Below are 19,391 nucleotides of genomic sequence, written 5' to 3'. Positions count from 1 at the left end.
TTATTTCGCCAACATAATTTCGCATATTTGGAATCATAAAAAAGCTTATGATTATACATTTTGGTGACCCCGACGTGATTAATAATTCCACAAAACCTTGCTTAATCGCGTTAAAAAACAAAGCGTACATAATTGAGTTCATTGTACACAAAAAATATTCAAGTACATAAGTGCAAAAGTATAAGTTCATAGTGCCTACTGTACCGCCAATAAGCAGCCGTGTGAAGCGACATTTTTGAGGGCAACGAACATCAGCAGATAAAACAGTTATTCGCGCGCGTCATTTATCTCTGCTATTTTCGGTTTTCGGTTCTCTCTCGCGTTCATAATGTCTGAGAGCGACGGTCAAATGCGCGCCTTCCAAGCTGTCGCATCAGCTGCTGCTGACGTAGCTGATGCAGCGACGCTTGCGCCAACAGCTTCGACGTCAACAGCTGTGGGCAATGCAGTGCAGGCTACGAGCAATAGTGTTGAGTTTTATAAGCGCAAGGCGCAATCATTATATGCGTGGGCGCTTTCTATTCAAAATAAAATAAATGATTGTGAAATTGACAATATTTCAGAAAGTGAGCTGCGAAAACGTGTGGAAATGCTGCAAAGTATTCAGGCCTCTTTTAATTTGGTGCATGACAAATTAGAGGAGCTGGACTTTGACGAGATTGGCAGCAGTTTGCGCTGCAACTTTGCTGAGCTGGTGGTCTGCTTGGAGGGCCGCCTGCTAAATGCAATACAAAGGATGCAATCTGGCGCGCCGCCGTGTTCGACGCTTCGGCAAGATGATCAGTCTACCATTGTGATAAATCGGTCTCGTTTGCCTGAGCTTAAGTTGCCTACATTCAGTGGTGGATATACTGAATATGCAGATTTCGCTTCGATGTTCACATCAGTGATCGCCAAGGATCCAGATCTCTCCGATGTGGAAAAGTTGCAGCATTTGAGGTCAAGCTTAAGAGGATCTGCGTTGGACACGATTCGTGCGCTTGAGATAAGTGGTGCAAATTATTCAGTGGCGTTAGACCTACTCGACAAGCGGTTTAACAATAAGCGTCTTATTTTCCAGGCACACATCTCCGAGATTTTGGGCATTAAAAAGGCTGAAACTACAAGCAAGCTGCGAGAGTTGTCCGACAAAGTCAACGCAAATATGCGTGCACTGTTGAGTTTGGGCAATATGCAAGATGTAGCTGGCAGCATCGTCGTTCAGACAATTTTGGGCAAGGTGGATGCTGCGACGCAGGCAAAGTGGGAGGAAGCCGCCCCATTAAACGTTATACCGTCGTGGGAGCAATTTGCGACGTTCTTGGATAGCAGGTGCCAAAAATTGGAAAACATCGAGCATGCAATGGCATCATATTCGTCGAATTATCAGGTGGGAAAGAACAAAAACACTAACACCAAACGCTCGTTTGTCGCCACTAACCCATCCGCAAATGGTTGTCTGTTTTGTGACATAAATGCACACGAAATATACAGTTGCCCACTTTTTGGTAATTTGTCGCCTGTACTTCGTTTAAAGGAAGCGAAACGCCTCTCTCTGTGTATAAATTGTCTTAGAAAGGGACACAGAATGAGAACTTGCAATTCTGGATCGTGCAGAACCTGTGGTGCCAAACATCACAGTTTATTGCATTTTAATAATTCAGCTGCCGTAAATTTGATGCCTGAGCAATCGTCCGCTTCTGACTTACACTCGCGGCCGTCTTCATTGTTACTGCCACGTAGCGCTCTCGCAGCTGTTTCGCCATCATCGCTTGCTTCATTGCCTGCCCAAAATCTCGGCTCAGATGTTGTGCTCTTGGCCACCGCTGTCATCAGCATTCAAAATCGCGCCGGGACTTGGGTACCCTGCCGTGCATTGCTCGATTCCGGATCACAGTTGCACATTATAACTTCGCGATTCGCTCACCGGCTCCAACTTCGAAAGACCAAGTCGTCGGCCTCTGTGTCTGGTCTTGGTGACGTCAGTTTCAAGTCTGATGGTTGCACTGTGCACTTATGCTTGCAATCATTGGTCACTGACTATTCCGCAAATATTACTGCTTTGGTCGCTCCTTCCATTACTGAGAACCAACCAAATTTCACGGTTGACATATCTCATTGGGATATACCAAGCAATGTCCGCTTAGCTGATCCGGCGTTCTTCAAGCCACAGCAAATTGATATGCTTATCGGTGCCAATTTATTCTACGAGTTGTTGTGCGTAGGTCAGATTAAACTGGCTGATGGCCTGCCACTTCTGCAAAAGACTCGTTTGGGCTGGATAGTTACTGGAGGTGGCTCGCAGCGTCAGAAATCTGCTTTGGTTGCATCCAAGTCTCCGTCTACACAGGATTGCAATACACGAATCGAGCAGATGGTTCGCTCTTTTTGGGAACTCGAAAGTGGTGTCGATCCGGCTGTAAAACTTACAAAAGAAGAGTTCGACTGCGAGGAGCATTTCAAGGCTAATTACAGGCGCCTGCGTACTGGCGAGTATTCCGTCCGGTTGCCTGTAAAGTTCAGCACAGATCTGCTTGGCGATTCCTATACGCAAGCCTATCGTCGGTTCATAAACTTGGAGCGAAAGTTAGAACGCAATCCACTTCTCAAAGCACAGTACTCTGCATTCATTAAGGAGTATTTAGAGTTGGGTCATATGTCGCTTGTATCGCCAGTTTCGCTAAATTTGTGCAAGTATTTCCTGCCGCACCATTGCGTTCTGAAGGAGGACAGCACAACGACAAAGTTGAGAGTCGTGTTTGACGGTTCCGCATCCACATCCTCTGGTCATTCTTTAAATGACATCCTAATGGCTGGTCCTTCCATTCAGTCAAAGCTCGCAAACACGCTTCTTCGATTTCGCACGTTTCCTATCGCTTTAACAGGAGACATCTGCAAGATGTACCGCTGCGTGCGAGTATCAAATCCGGATAGCTATTTTCAATGCATTCTATGGCGTGACTCGCCTCAAAAGCCTATTCAAGTTTTCCGTCTTGATACCGTCACTTACGGTACAAAGCCTGCCTCGTTTCTCTCCGTTCGCACTATGCATCAGCTGGCTGAAGATGAGCATGAGCTATTTCCTATTGGCTCCGATATCTTGCGCCGCGATTTTTATGTTGATGATTTAATCACTGGTGGTGCTTCTACAAAGGAAGTCATAGAAATTATGAGACAAACCACAGGGCTACTTGCCAAGGCTAATTTCAAGCTAAGGAAGTGGTGCTCCAGCAATCCTGATGTGCTCAAACAAGTTCCGGAAGAAGACAAAGAAACTCTAGTTACGTTTGATGATGGCAGCGACATAACAAAAACTCTAGGACTGTCGTGGGATCCTGCGACGGATTTATTCATATTCACGTTTCTGCCAGCATTGACATCTGGTCGAATTTGCAAGCGCACTGTTTTGTCAACTATTGCCAGATTTTATGATCCGCTTGGCCTTATTGGACCAGTAATCGCAAAGGCTAAGATATTCCTGCAGGCGCTTTGGAGAGAAAGGCTTGATTGGGATGAAAGCCTTTCAGCATCATTGACAACATCTTGGCATAATCTTATTGCAGATTTTGAGCGCACAAAGCAGCTGAAATTTCCAAGGCTTGCACTTTCTGTTGGTGTTTCCATTGAAGTGCATGGTTTTAGTGATGCCAGCATAGATGCCTATGGAGCTTGCGTGTACATCATTTCGACCACGCAAGGCCAATCTCGTGCGGAGCTGCTGTGTTCCAGATCTCGTGTGGCGCCGCTCAAATCGTTGACCGTGCCCCGACTAGAGTTGTGCGAAGCCGTTTTGCTGGCACAACTCATAAACGAAATATCTCGTATGGAGTTATTCGACTGCAAGTTTTATTGTTGGTCTGATTCTGCAGTAGCGCTATCTTGGATTCGCAGCGAGCCATCCAGGTTTCAAATTTTCGTTTCCAATCGCATCGCAACTATTCAAGAGTTGACCTCTGGCATGGAATGGCGATATATTCCAACCGATTTGAATCCTGCGGACATACTTTCACGTGGAGCTTTGCCCAGCGAATTAGTCCAGTCCAACTTGTGGCTACATGGTCCCGCATTTCTGACGAAGGACAAATCTTCTTGGCCAGAGTCTTGCATTTCCGCCTCGTCGCTTCCTGAGCAGCGCTCTAAAGTGTTTGTAAGCACCACACTGTGCGAAGACATTGCACAGCAATGCAAATATGTTAACACATTTGGAAAGCTGCAGCGCGTGTTTGCATATGTATACAAGTTCCTGCACCGTGTACGAATTCCTGGGCTATCGGTGGACTGCATCCGTCATGGTACACTGCTGTTGATGCGCTCAATTCAAATGTCTACGCTTCGGGACGAATACAAGACCTTGCAGGCCGGACACATTTTGAAATCGTCTAGCTCCTGTCTTTCTTTATCTCCGTTTCTCGACAGCTCTGGATTGATGCGCGTTGGTGGCCGTCTAAGTAACTCTGCGCTCGACTTTGAAGCCCAGCATCCAATTATACTTCCAAGGCGTCATCCAGTCACGCGTTCAGTCATTATGCACTACCATGTCCGTAATCTGCATTCTGGACCTCGTGCATTGCTGGCCTCAATTCGGTTGCAGTATTGGCCAATTGGCGGTCGGAAAACAGTGTGCAGCGTAGTCAGCAAATGCACCATTTGTTTTCGAGCCAAGCCTCGTCTTGTGGAGCATGTTATGGCTGACCTGCCAAAGGATCGAGTTGATGCTTCACATACCTTTATGGTCACTGGTGTGGATTTTTGTGGGCCGTTTTTCTACAAAAGCGAGGTCCGCAATAAGGCACCAATAAAATGCTATATTTGCATTTTCATTTGCTTCGCCACCAAAGCTGTGCATTTGGAGTTGGTGAAGGATTTAACCACCGGAGCATTCTTAAATGCACTTAAACGCTTTATTTTGACGCGCTGTCGACCTACGAGGATCTGGTCTAACAACGCTACAAATTTCGTTGGCGCACGGAACGAGATGGCTGAGCTAAAGCGTCTTTTTGAATCCAGCGAGCACCTGCAGGCTGTGCAAGAATTTTGCCTTGCTGACTGTATTGATTGGCGTTTCATTCCGCCGCGCTCGCCTCACTTTGGTGGTCTATGGGAAGCGGCTGTAAAGACTGCCAAGCATCATTTCTACAGATCCGTTGGACTATCGCTGCTCGAATTTGATGAACTGCGCACGCTTGTATGCCATATCGGGGCAATTATTAATTCTCGCCCATCGTTATCCCTTTCAGAACATCCAGCAGATCTCGATGTCTTGACTCCAGCTCATTTTCTTGGTGCTGCTCCGCTGTCAACGTACGTTGAGCCTGATCTGACGAAGCTCAATTTCAATCGGCTGGATCGATGGCAGCGCGTGACGTACTACCAGCAGATATTTTGGGCTCGCTGGCGTGAAGAATACTTGACGCTTCTTCAACAGCGCTCAAAATGGCGAGTGTCGCAGCCTGGACTCTCCATTGATGATGTCGTTCTGGTCAAGGACGAGAATTTGCCGCCCCTCAAATGGCCATTAGCAAGGGTGGTCATCCTCATCAGCGGCGCAGATGGCGTGTCGAGAGTTGCAGAATTGAGGACTTCCACTGGAACCATTCGGCGAGCCGTTCGCAAATTATGCCCGCTGCCGAAACAAGATGTTGTTGAAGACCCTGGTTCTTCAACAGGGGGAGTATGTTTGGTCATCCGGCCAAAAACAGCCAAAACCAGCAGCACATCATAGTTAATAAGTAACGTAAATAACTCAATGCAAAGTGCTCGTTTTCTTGTCGCTTGCTTTGCATAGCAAGCCGAGCACTTAACGTTTCCTTTTGTTGCCATAAATTTGCATAGGCTGCTGCGCAGCCGCCACATATGTACTAGTTATTGTCGCTAACTCTGCAAGTCAAGTTCGTTTTTCGTTATCGCATCTGGTACGGAGAAGCTTAGCTTTCCGTCTACCAGCATAAACTTTGTAAATCTCGGCGATCGCTACCTATGCAAAATAAACATTTGTGCACATCTTTTAAATTGAACAATTTCGTTTCGCTTATTTTGCAATTATTTCGCCAACATAATTTCGCATATTTGGAATCATAAAAAAGCTTATGATTATACAGTGTTGCAAATTCGAAATAATATGTTGGATATTGTTGTTTGTTGGTATTAACGGATTTCCCAAAACTATAATTTTTCATAATTTCATTAGCGAAGTTGCAGCTTCATTGATAAACAGAAACTAAGACTCCTTTTATTTTTTTTTTTCAAAAAGTTGACATTTTAGAGTACGATCCGGACGACCCATAATGTTGGTTACATATTTCTACATTTTTCAAATTTCCACAAAGTGTTTCTATATTTTTGACCACTACTATGTACATATGTGTGTATGTGTTTCGTTCCCCCATTCGCCAAGCATTTATAAACTGCCGTTAGTTGTATGTGTGGTTTTGTTTACGCTTTGACAATTGGTGCTTTTGTTGTTGTTGTTGTGCCAAGTGCAATCGCATTGTTACTGCTGTTGTTGTTGTTGTTGTTGTTGCATGATGTCACATGCGGCTCATTCATTTGCCGTCATTCGCCGCTCATTTCGAGAACTCTTTACTTATTGTATAAAACATATGCATTGTATTTGCATTGCGATCTTTATTTAACGTTAAGTTAACAACAAAAAATTTTATGATTCACACTCAAGGGGTTTTATAACATTGTTGTTGTCGTTTCCTCCTAGCTGAAATGAATGGTAAGTTTCTCAATTGAACTCAATTTGACAGAATTGAAGCAAACGCGATGACGCCGTTTAAAGACTTGTGTTAATTAGATTTTGGTGGTAGAGTCTTCGTCTGTATGTGTGTGTCTTACCCAATTTAGACTCACACACTCACACACACACACACATACAGACAACTCATTCTCCGACTTTCAAGTGGCACTTAGTGTACTGTAGTGATTGCTTTTTTTTTAATGCGCGGCCCAACCGACGTTCAAGTCATAAGCATAATTAACAAGCCACTTGACACAGTCAACCCCAAAAACAGAGACGTCGCACAGTGGGCCCTACATTAAAAAAAAGAAATTATTTAATTAAAAACAAGTTAAGCTCAACAGTAATAATAAAGTCTTTCAACAAAATAAATCATTTATGTAACAGCTTTATGATAAAGTTTAGCGATTTTGATAAAACTTCAGATAATGATACTCAAAAATACTAATAAGTACCAAATTTGGTTACAATAAGTACTAAGATTGATTTTTACCTGGATAGTTCCTATGGGAAATATATCTGCAATAATGAGGCTATATATGGTTTGTAGTAAACTTGCCGTGCGTATGAATAGGTAAGGAATAACAACCAAGTTTGATCTCCTTAGTTGTGGTGTAAAAGTTCTCGCTGTTCCGGGGTACTTTTAAAACCACACAACTTAGCTTTTTTTTTTTGAAATCCAAAGCCTTTCGCAAGTAATTTCAATTCCGCCATATTTCATCAAATTCGGAACAGTCTTTAATAACAAATACTCTTAAAAAAAGTTGTTATAGTTCAAATTTTGCAACAGTCGATAAAGTGAACAATAACATGATATTGAAATGGCTAGCTTTAGACTATCTTTATTATTACACCCGAATTATATGCTTAGGAAAACTTACATTTTTACTCACATATTTTATCTATTAGCAAATCGACTTGCAACCACTGTTCAATGCTCCCCATATACATTTTCCTTTTTGGGGCCGTGCTTCGCTTCTTTTTTTTTGACAGATTCAAGTGGCGCGCGCACACTTTTACCGTTAACCATGTTGTTAATGAGCTGCCGAGTAGTGTGGGTGGAGCTAACACGCTAATATGCGAAGCATGCCACAAATACACACATACATACACGTATGTACGTACGGGCGGACGACAACCCCTTTGACACAATATTTTTTTGCTCCCCCTGCAGCCTCCCTCATTGATAGATGCAATGTTGCAGGTAAATGAACCAAAGCGTTCAGACATGATGATCAGCGCCATCAGCATAATCATTATCATCATCATCATCGACAGCTCTGTTAATTTTCGCATTTTGTGCCTCAGCTTTGTTGCTATTGTTGGACGCAAAATAGAAACAACAACAGAATAAAAAAATATAGAGATACATTATAACCTCGATAATCCCATATCCAAAACACCAAAACTTCTGAACTACCGGGAGATGGAAAGCTGGTAGAACATTGCAGACATCCTTTTCACTGCTGCAGCTTGTACTACCTTGCACAGTTTTATTTTACAAATCATTTCTATAGCTGCTATATATATGATTTAGTTAACCGATATTTACGTATGCATGTAATTATCATAAATACAAAAATTTCTTACGATATCGAAATAAACAGAAACGTTTTCAGTACTAAGTTTAAAGAAAGTTTTGTGTCGTCATCCATATAATTTTTTGGAATATACATACATCCAAAATCTGTGTGGTGGTATGCCAGAATTATCGCGATGTCTGATATGTGCGGGCTAGCGAGATCACACTGTATCTATAAAATGCGCTGCATATTTTCTTCAATTTGCATGCCAGCAGTAGAGGTGGGCATTGTATTCCGATTTTCTTGCACGGTAGGTTGAACCTCCTTTAATTAATAATTTATTAATAAAATTTAAGAACTATGTATGTGTGTAAGGCTGCTTTGAAGGCAATGAATTACGAGGTCTGGTATCATACATTTTTCTGATTAACATTTTCGATAAGAAAATGTATTCCATATATATGTGGAAATAAACCATTACCTGATCACTGTTGTTCAAACTGTTAGCCACAAAAATGGCGCGGAGTGTATATTTAATTAAAATTCTGTTGATGTGATTCCTTTTAAATCCATAAATTTCGCGTTGGGGAAGACAATATCAGAAAACGCCGGCCTATACCCATCTCTAGCCAGCCGCAACGGCGTTCGTTGCTCTGATATGATGAACGACCTAGCGCCCCTCACCCCTCCCCCAGCCACAACCGCTCCTTAGCCACTGCCGCCTGTCTATTTATGTTAATTATGCATTGCGGCGTTCAATGTGCTTCACGCACGTACCGGCCATAATATAAATTGTACAACACTGTCCATCAGAGCCACCGCAGTCCGCAGCCGCCGTCTCTGCAACCGCACTGCCGCACTGACCTTGTCAACACGGCTAAAAAAATATACTCACATACATATACTATATATATGTATGTATGTATAAACGCCAGCGAATAAAAACGCATGCGAAAATAAATAAATCGCGCGCGATTTGTGTGCGCGGTTGGTCGGTCGATCCGAGCTCTGTCATTATTTTTATATTTGCGTTTTAATTGAACAAAAACTAACACAAATTGCATGAGGTATACTATATATACATATGTGTATATAGATAGATGTATGTAAATGTTATTTTTATATTCCGCATAATTATGTCGCGTAAAATTTGTTGGCAGCCCGCGCACATGAACTAGATTTTGATTTGTTTTTTCGGTTTTGGCCATAGGTTGGGCAATAAAAACTCTCAATTCAAAGGCTCCGTTATTGTTTAATGACCAGTCAATGTCATGGCTGCATAAACATAGACATACATTTATTGATTGTGCAGACAGAGGTACCTAAATATAGCCATGATTTAACAAACATACTAAACTATTTTTAAAAACTATTAAAAATAACCTGGCGAAGAAACAGTTTGGACTAAATAAATAGACTAAGTTATTGGCCTAATAATTATAGTTCATTTGTTATTAGTTTGAAGTATTGATGTCATAAGTGAAATAATTGCAGCTTACGGAATTTTTGGGAAGAAATAGGTTCTTAAACGGCACGAAAATGTAGTAAAGGCTGTTTACCATTGAATATAGTACTTGGGTTTTTTTTTTTTGCAAAGTTGAGGGAAGGAAATTCAATAGTTTATTAGTATTATAACTATAAAGAGAATTCAAGATTTTTCGCAGAACAACTAATGCTTCATTTACATTTTCAATTTTTATTTAAGCACCTAAAAAAACCCTATCGACTGTAGTTTCTTTTTTTAACAGATTTTAAAAAAGGATGAGGTTATCAATTCGAATCGTTTTTAATTTTCATTGTTTCTCTATGGTTATGCATTTTAAAGTGAGAAGTAACCAAAAGTGATACGAAAAATGTCCGATGTTATCGATTATATAGATGTCCAATAATTGATCAATAATATCGAATGTGTTCACTTAACTATCGTTTTGCAGTTCTTGAAAAGAGGACTGTGGGATTGCGAAACTCTCATGTAGGCACACAAAAATGTGATTATTGAAACTATGTAGCATTATATCTAGAAATATACATATATACTTGTACATAGATATATAGTATATATTCTATTGATCTTGGCTGCACGTACTCTTGAATAGTATACCACGCATATGCAAATACAAATTCTTCCAAATGACGCCCACATTTGAGCGAGTCGTACTCGTTTTGTGGAATGCATTCATTTCATTCCATTTCGAACGTAAAGGCGAAACTTTTTTAAACAAACGTCTATACGTAGGTATGTGTGTGCAAAAGACAGCTTGTTTTTGCCAATTTGAAATATTGACAGTTGGTGTGCTTATGTACAGATACTTGTATACTATATATGTATGTATGTATCTGTGTTCCCCTTTCCCCGGCACGCTTCAAAGACATGCTGTATCCCATATTCCCAATTCCCATTTCTCCCCGCCGGTTCCTTGGCCACCACCTAGACTTTTGCTTTCAAGTTTTAAAACACATCTGTATTTGCCGGAGCGCTATATAAATAAGCCAACAACAGCAACTACAACAAAAACAACAACAACTATAGCAGTTTAGGCAAAAATGGCAATGTATTTTCTTTTGTTGTTTGGCTTTTTGTTTGTTGTTTTTTTTGTTATCTAATTCTTCTTTTTTGTGTTCTGCTCATTATTTTTGTTGTAAACTTTTTTTATGGCCAAGAGGGAAGCTGTATCTGAAATGAAGGTTGTTGTTGTTGCTGTCCAGTGTCAAGCAAGAAAGCGAACGAGCGAACGAACGAACAATCGATCGGATTGTATGTACCTAACTATATCGAATGGCATTTTGTGGAGGACGCTTTGAATTTTGCATTATTTGCTTTTGTTGTTGTAGAAGAATAACTCATACAGCAGAAGATTGCGTTAATTGCGTTTCTTGCTTTGTTGGCATATGGAAAAAAATTGTTGTTCTTTTATTTTTTATTTAATTTACTTTACATATTTGTTTGGCATTGTTTAATTTCCTAAGTAGTTTACGTTTTATGCTCTCTTGTTTAAATAGTAGATGTGGTTCACATTTTGCACATACATATGTATGTATGAGGCATGACTCAAAAATTACACAACGCCAGGGAACAGAAAAAGTTGAAAGCATTTCCAATTATCCAGATGTTGTGCAGAAAAGGTTTCAAAAAATATTTTAAAATTAATTAGTTGAATAAATAAAAACAAGGGAGAATATTTTACAGTCGTTCTAGTCAGACAGTGAAATAATTTGCACAAAAAACAAAAATCGTACGTTAGAAGCAAGAAGGAGGGCTAACCCGCTGCTGCAGTTTGTGGGCGTAGTTTTAGGCTAAAATGTGTCGCTAACCACTTTTTTTTAGAATGAGCCGATTTGAAAAAATAAATTGACATGCAAAGATACGTTTATGCAGCTTTGGAACTGTGTATAGTATTGACGAAAATATAGAAGAGTGTGCATGCCAAGTTTGGTCAAAGAGGGCCCAGTCGTTTCTGAAATACAAGCGTTCATCCAGACAGACGGACGTACATGTCTGAATCAATTTGTCTTATAAAAAAAATGCTTATAAATTAAATAACCAATCACAGTTTCTTTACTCTTTTCCAATTCTTGAGAAATTGGAAATGAAATGTAGACAAATTACATTTGTTTTATTCGTTGGACACTTTTAAAAAATTTATGATTGCCATTCCTGAACGCCTTTTGGGCAGAATATAGAGCTATAGATCATATAGGGAGAGCTCAGAATAGACTCAATTGATCGGACATTTAGATTAGATTGTGAAATAAATAAAGAAAATGTATTGGTTTTGGTTTTCTCGCAACTACCGACTGCCTGCTTTTGAATGACTATTATTATCTTTTCAAACACCTCTTTACATAATTGAAAGTGTGTGTGTGTGTGGAGCTGTGGCTGAATATCTTGCCAACTATTTAGTGGCTCCAACATTTTAGTGATGATTTCGGCCATTATCTTATCTCCAAAAAAAAAAAGAAATAATAATAAAAAAAGCAAAAATAACAACTGAATTTTGTGTGCCATAAAATGTTGTTATAAAACAAGCAACTACAACAGCAACTATTCAGCATAACAATTGAGCAATTGAATTGAAAAGACACACATACATACAGACACACATATGTACATACATACATACTTACTTACCTGGCTACTGATCTGCTGTGGAGCCGAAAAACCAAAACAACCAACAACACTATCCTATACAGAGAGTACTAGCACGCTCCACACACACACACACACACACACACATACACACACACACACACACACACATACACACACACACACATGTGACGATGGCTGCTGTTGCTGAGGATGATGATGTTGTTGTTGGTTTGTGGGGTGGGGAGGGATTTGTGGGAGCTCTGACTCATTTGCTTGCTCATTGTTGAGTTTTTGCTTTTCTTTAGTTATTTATTACATTTCTTGACTTTTGATGTTGCTGCTTTATTGCTGTTGCCGCTGCTGTGCTCTGCTCTGCTCTACTCTGCTGAGGCTGTGTGTGGATGACGCTCATGGGACGATGATGACGTGCATGGTCGCTTAAAAAGAAAAATGGGGAAAAAAGATCGAAATGAAAACAAAAACAAGAGGTATATTGCAGACAACGCATATAAGCGATAAAAATGCATTTTGTAATTTGTGTACAAGAGGTGCAATATATATTTATGTACATATGTATGTATGTATTAACGAGTATACAGAAAATGACTTAACGATGGCTGAGGAGAGTTTGCAGCATCACGATGCCGCCAATCGATCCTCATACGAGTATATATATTTATACTATATGTATGTACATTTTGAGGGAAGTACCAATTTCAAATTTGTTACAAGATATAATCGGCATTCCTTGGTAATTTCATCGGATTTATACAAGAGTTAACTATTTACGAAAACTTTTTAACAACTTAGATTGGAATTGATGGTATCTATGGAATTGAAAAACAGAAAAAGAAAAGTCAACCAAAAAAGGACTTAAATACATACAATATTGTATTTATTGTTTTTATCCATCACGCTCTCTTTCTGTCTCATTAAAGGTAACACTCAAACATGTAGAAAGTCCATTGATTCTGTGTAGATACAAATTGAAAATAATTTGTTAAGTCATTCAAAAAAGTATTGACTTGGATGCTATAGTATTTTCAAAATACCAAGTTAGGCTTTATTTCGAAGAGGGCCATAATCACTTTAGACAACAATTCAATATGGTTTCTAAAGGATTTCAAAAAGGCGTTGCCTTCTCGACAGCTTGGATAATTCATAGTAGTCAAGTGATGTGCTGATAATCATTAATCAGTGCTCTGCTCTCAGTGCACTTAGTGGGGGAGTGTAACTACACTGTTGCTTCTCAGAATTTATGATATTTTATTGGGACTTGAATAAAGCAAACGCATGTCGGCTCTTCAGAACTAAATGCTATTTCTCAATGTATTCTCCTAAGAGTTTTATCTTTCTTCCTTTGTATGTATGTTTGCTGGTGTGAAGCAAGCTCGTCATCCCCATAGCCTAGATGTGAAATTAGATAATTTTTCCAGAATCGACTTGATTTTGTCACTGGATTATTATACTTTTGTAGCATATAAATGACTTTTCCTTCCACAAAGCCACTCTTTCTAGGCGACTTTTCCATATTAGACTAGCTTTCGATAGCTATACGTGGTGAGATCAATTCCATTACAACGTTCGTAGACAGAATGGTTCACGAATTAAAAGTGTCTTTTATGATGTCATCTTTGCCTGCGAAAGAACAAAGCTGAACCTTTTCGGGGTCGACTTCATAATTAACAACTCCATTAAAAGAATAAAAATAAAATATAAAGTGTATATACTTGTATGTATATTGATATTAACGTTGTATCACTTGTATATATATATATATATATTTTTGTCTACTTCAATGCCAATAAAACACATGCAATCCACATGTACTTTGTAACTTACCCAACCCATATGTCATTGAAAGCCCACTCCCAACTCTTTTTTATACTATATGTACTATATACATGTATTTTTATGTACCTATATGTGTGTGCGTGCGTCTTGTCATGCAGGCATTACAAATTAAAAACAACAACAACAATAATACTACCAACAAAGCTAATCCACAAGCCCCGACAAATGAATTTTACAAAGCAACAGGCTGGAAAAGTATGTCATAATGGGGGTCATCAAAGACGTTTTGTGTTTTGTAAGTCCCCTCACATATGTAACTGTATTTGAAACATAAACACAACAATAGCAACAACAACAATCATGTGGTGACGCTGATAAAAAGTAGAGCCCTCCCCCCCACTAAACCTACTTGAAGATGGACAAAGTCGTCGACCACGTTGTGAAAAATCATGATAATGATGACCATAATACTAATAATGATGATGGCGCATAATACACTGAGAGAAGAAGTTAGAAATCACCCCAAAAGTATAGAAAATCTCCCTCTTAAATACCCCTACTCTTTTGAAAGTTTCTTTTTAATAGCGAAGTATTGCTTAAAATCAGAGTTTATATTATTGAAACTGTGGAACTCCATTCGTCCATCTGTTCGACTGTATGAACACCAAGAAGTTTTGAACCATAATCGCTATGTGCTCCAAACTTGGAATGTAGACTTGTCCTATCAATACGCAGATCAAGTTATTTATTAACCATGTGTAGCTTCTTTATTTCACGCCAACATACCTCGTTAATACTAATTGTAGTCCACTACCACCCATTGATCGCGATTGAATTATAAGTGAAGCTGTAATTTCTTGATTTAAGAAATTGTTTCGAATAATAGAACACTTCTTCTTAATTGAGAGACGTTTTATGTTTTAAACAATTTATTTTTTCGAGTGTATGAAATAATGGAAAACTTTTATCAATGATTCTATGCGTTGCAACGTGCTTTTATTATTTAATCGTACTGCCTTGCCACACATGGCGACACACGTTGATGACAATCGCGATGGCGATGGCGATGACGATGTTTAATGGTGATGATGATGTAAATGATGATGCCTCTTAATCGCTCGCTTGCTCATCGGCGACCATCGCTTCCTGTTTGCCGCTGCCACTTTTGGTGTTTATGACCCAATTCGGGCCTCGAGCGTTTCGTAAACGGCCCACCGCAACAATTTCCGCGCCCAAAAATAAAAGTGAAAACTTTTAATGCGCCCCGTGTGCTGTCTCGTCTATCTTGCTAGTGGCTCTGTCTCTGCATATCTACAAACATAAATATGTATATACATACATACGTACATAAGTAGTACATATGTACATATCTACCTATATTCATACATACGTGTATATGTGTTCCTGCACGTGCGCCAGTATGCGTTATCAAAAGCCACATTCCTCATTTATTTGCTGTCGTTGATTGATTAGCTTTTCTCTCTGGCCCGCTAACTATCCAACTCATGCATATATGTACATATATGCATACTTAGCGCATACATACATACATACTCGTATACATAGGCTCATATCTGAGATAAAGCGGGCGTTACTCAAAATGTTTTCTCGAGCTTCGAGCATTTTTTCTTCCCTCATTTTTGATTGATTTGAACAAGTTTTAAAATCAAATATTTATGGAAGCCTAATGCTTAACATACCGACAAAGAATAATCATAAATATGCACACCTATTTGTTGAATTCATTTTAAAAAAATACCAATTAAATACCATGTTCGAAATAGATGTGTTTTGTCTTTACGATTATTTTAATTTTGAAAAAAATTTGAATTTGTTTTTAATTTTTATGGGATTTATTTAAAAATCAAAAAGTTATTTTGAATTTGCTTACAGCTGTTCTTAACACTTGTATACGGATATGTACAAACGTTATTTAAAACTGAACCAATTTTGTATGGATAATGCTAGCTTTAAAAAGAAACCTACAAGAGATTAGCCTTACAAGAAAGGATAATAAACTGAGGTCATACTTCTTTGAGTTTTGTGCGATATTTGCTGAATTAAATAATATCAAAGAACCTGTCTGTCGATGAAATAAATTAATATCACGTAAAAAATGTAAGCAAATATATGTGGCTGTACTAAATGGTGATCTCATGGAACAGTATCTTCAAAAAATGTTCCAACAATAATGTGTTGCGACTTTTGAATGGAAAAGAAACAGCAAGTTTTTGTTTTTTATTGCGATTATTGTGAAACTATTAATCCGAGTTTAATCGAAACCTTTAACACTTTAATTCAAACTAAGCTGTTGTAAGGAAAGTCCTTAAACTCGAGACATAAGTAACCTGTCCCATTATTGTAAAACTATTTGTCACAATTCAATTGAAAATCCTATAATTTAAACTGAACTCAATCCTTTGATTCAAATTGAGCTGAAAATTAAAATTTTAATTAAATAATGCACGATGCATTTAAAAAATAACTAATGCATATGATCAATGAAAAAACTTCAACAATTCCAACTCAGATCCATTTTAAGGCGAAATAATGCGTCATAATAATGAACGTGTGGTCGATTTTATATGGCAACAATTTTTCTAGGGGGGGGGCAACGTCCGCCCCCCGCTCCCCCCTGCCTACGCCCTTGGATGTCCATATACCATGTGCTCTGTCGCTCTCACTGTAACTGGCATGACATTTGTGTGCTCTCATGTCCAAATTGGCGCTAGCTTTGAATGCTTCTTGTGTTAAATCCAGTTACTTTCTATCACTCTAATTGGCGATATTTTTGAACTTATCCAAATACACATCGTAACATCATTGTACTGCACCTGGACAGAGAGAGAGAGAGAGAGAGAGTCTAATGGTTGCAGCTCATAATGGGATTGCCTTGTATAATTGTATCATGCCCTCATTGGTTACCACGTTTGCCGTTGGCATGGTAACTCGCTCTCTCTCTCTCTCTCTCTGTCTCTCTCACACACTCTCTAAAAGAGAATGCACCGTAATGATTGCATTTCGGAGAAGCAGCCTTCGCGCCGCCGCAGGACAGCTGTTCCAATTTTATGAGCACAATGACAGGCGCACGTGCAACTGACAACAGCCGTAATGACGATGCACGCGCCACGCTCTCCATTAGTTAGTGAGGGACTGACTGACTGACTGGCTGAGTAAGTGAGTGAATGAGTAAATGAAAGAGGCGCCCTGTGCTGTGATGGTCCGTTCAACATTTGCCATTACGGGCATTAGCAGGCGTCACAAGTCAGACGCATTTATGCATTTATCCCAAAGCAGCTGCAGTTGCTCTGTCTTTTGGCGACTATCTGCGGCTGTTTGTGTGTGTGTGTGTGTGTGTGTGTAATGTATGTGTGTTGTTAGGTTCTATTGTCGGTGCCTGGCAGTTGGCTATTGGACGGCTTCCCAGATGCACACAGCTCGGCTTTTAATTAAAAATTTATCTGTTTTCCTCTTTCGCTTACAGATGTCATTAACAAAAAAGGATCCATCGCTGCGTGTTGCCGCCACAGATCCGCATTTGGTTAGTCTGGGGGGTGGACGCTTGAGCACAGCTGTTACCATACACTACATACATATTGGTAAGTCAATAACCAACCAACTCCCAAGGTCATTTGTAAGTGATAATGCAGAAAATTTAAAGGGGCGAACAAATGCCAAAGCAAAAGAACAAGGAACTAGACATTTCAAAGAGTTCCACCTTAGCGATAAGATATGTTTGGACAAATACACATAAATATATATGACCCATTGGGCAATTAATCCCCAAAACGCACAGTGTGCGTCAAAATATTATTTTCGAAAATTTGTGTTGTATTCAAAAATAGTTCTTATCAATGTTGCAAAAATAAACTTTCAGTTTTTTTTTAACATCCGGTTTACAACTGCCCGGCTAGCTCAGTCGGTAGAGCATGAGACTCTTAATCTCAGGGTCGTGGGTTCGAGCCCCACGTTGGGCGAAAATAATTTTCAATATTTTCTATTTTTAATTTCAAAATACAAGCAGCATTTTAAAAATAACAAGAGAACGCCACAAGATCTTAAAAAAACCTATATTTCACAGAATTTTGTGGTAAGCATGTCAAGAGCTTTCTACTATCAGCTTCTCGTTTCCTTATCAATTTTCTCAGAAATCATATTGTGCTTATAATTTATTTCCTATGGATGAGTAAGAAAATGCATTTAGTATTAATTTTACGTATATGGACGTATTGCAAAGGGATTTCTAGACCTTAAAGAACTATTATTATTCATTCTAATACAGTCTTTTAAACAACAATTCTGATAGTAATGTTCAGTATTTTAGGGATATCTCTATATCTTGTCTGACCTAACATTTCAGCTGTTCCAATGGCTTTCTAGGTCATAGAATAGAAACCGACTCTTTAGTTTTTGAATTTAAAATCTAAAACTAAAATAAGAAACAATTTTGTTTAATATTTTGGAATGTTTAATTTTTTAAACTCAAGTAAAAGAAAATAATATTTTTAAAATCAAACTGTGTTGTAACTAAAATAAAACTCCCCTGCTGTTTCTCGGACCTTGAATTACAGGTTTTAAACAAAGTTGTATCGTCGCGCTCGGATTATTAGTAATTTATACTATTTGTGTACTTTTACTGTAGGCTGTACAACATTTTCCAATACTTTATATAAGATCCTTGTAGACAGCTATTTGCTTTGTTTGTGTAAGGCTTGGAGCTTCAATCCATAAAGCAAGTGATATGACGATTGAATACAAATCCATTTGTATGCTATGCTTTCTTTCCGCTTTCTATTCCCTTAGCTTATTTCTAAAGTTCATTGCGTGCTTTGTTTTAGTCTTGCACACATGATCTTTTCTATTTTCCTAAAAAAAAAAGAAGAAGATACATTGAGAGGCAGTTTTTTTTTTTGATGGGAAGGTGGTAGGTTTTAAACAGACTTTCCATGCATATAAAGATCGTCCCACAGTGTCTAATCAGTTTCTAACCACAATGCGCAAGCTCACCAAAATGCCTTGACGGTGACGCCGCTGTTGCTGTTGTGGTTATTTGTTGTTGTCGCTGATGGTATGCGTGGAGCTGACGAGATAACCGCAATAGCTGAGCAGCGGCAACGTCCAGAGTTGTGTTCGCCTCAATCGTGCGACAAACTCGCAGACGAACGAACGAACGAACGAGCCAAACAACCAACGACAGAAATTAACCGCGTGTTGATTTTGTTTGCCCCAAAAGCTTCAGATTGTAAATAATATACATATATGT

The 19,391-nt window shown here is 39.1% G+C and overlaps 1 protein-coding gene and 1 non-coding gene across 2 annotated transcripts in view; both read left to right on the top strand.

Moving 5' to 3' along the window:
• Positions 1-1,320: 1,320 nt before the first annotated feature.
• LOC115627247 (pleckstrin homology-like domain family B member 1) overlaps positions 1,321-19,391 on the top strand; it is a 33,515-nt gene continuing 15,444 nt past the window's right edge. The window contains exons 1-2 of the mRNA XM_030522872.1: positions 1,321-1,369; positions 17,613-17,727. Coding sequence (XP_030378732.1) covers positions 1,343-1,369; positions 17,613-17,727 — 142 coding nt within the window. The 5' untranslated portion in view covers positions 1,321-1,342. The remainder of the gene's footprint in view (positions 1,370-17,612; positions 17,728-19,391) is intronic.
• Positions 18,033-18,105, top strand: Trnak-cuu. The gene has a single exon. It is a non-coding gene; the product is annotated as a tRNA-Lys (tRNA).

The sequence above is a fragment of the Scaptodrosophila lebanonensis genome, unplaced genomic scaffold (genome assembly GCF_003285725.1).
Source record: "Scaptodrosophila lebanonensis strain 11010-0011.00,11010-0021.00 unplaced genomic scaffold, SlebRS2 tig00000092-arrow-pilon, whole genome shotgun sequence".
Lineage (NCBI taxonomy): Eukaryota > Metazoa > Arthropoda > Insecta > Diptera > Drosophilidae > Scaptodrosophila > Scaptodrosophila lebanonensis.
Note: the sequence above shows the minus strand (reverse complement) of the source record. Positions and strands in the feature narration are given on the sequence as shown.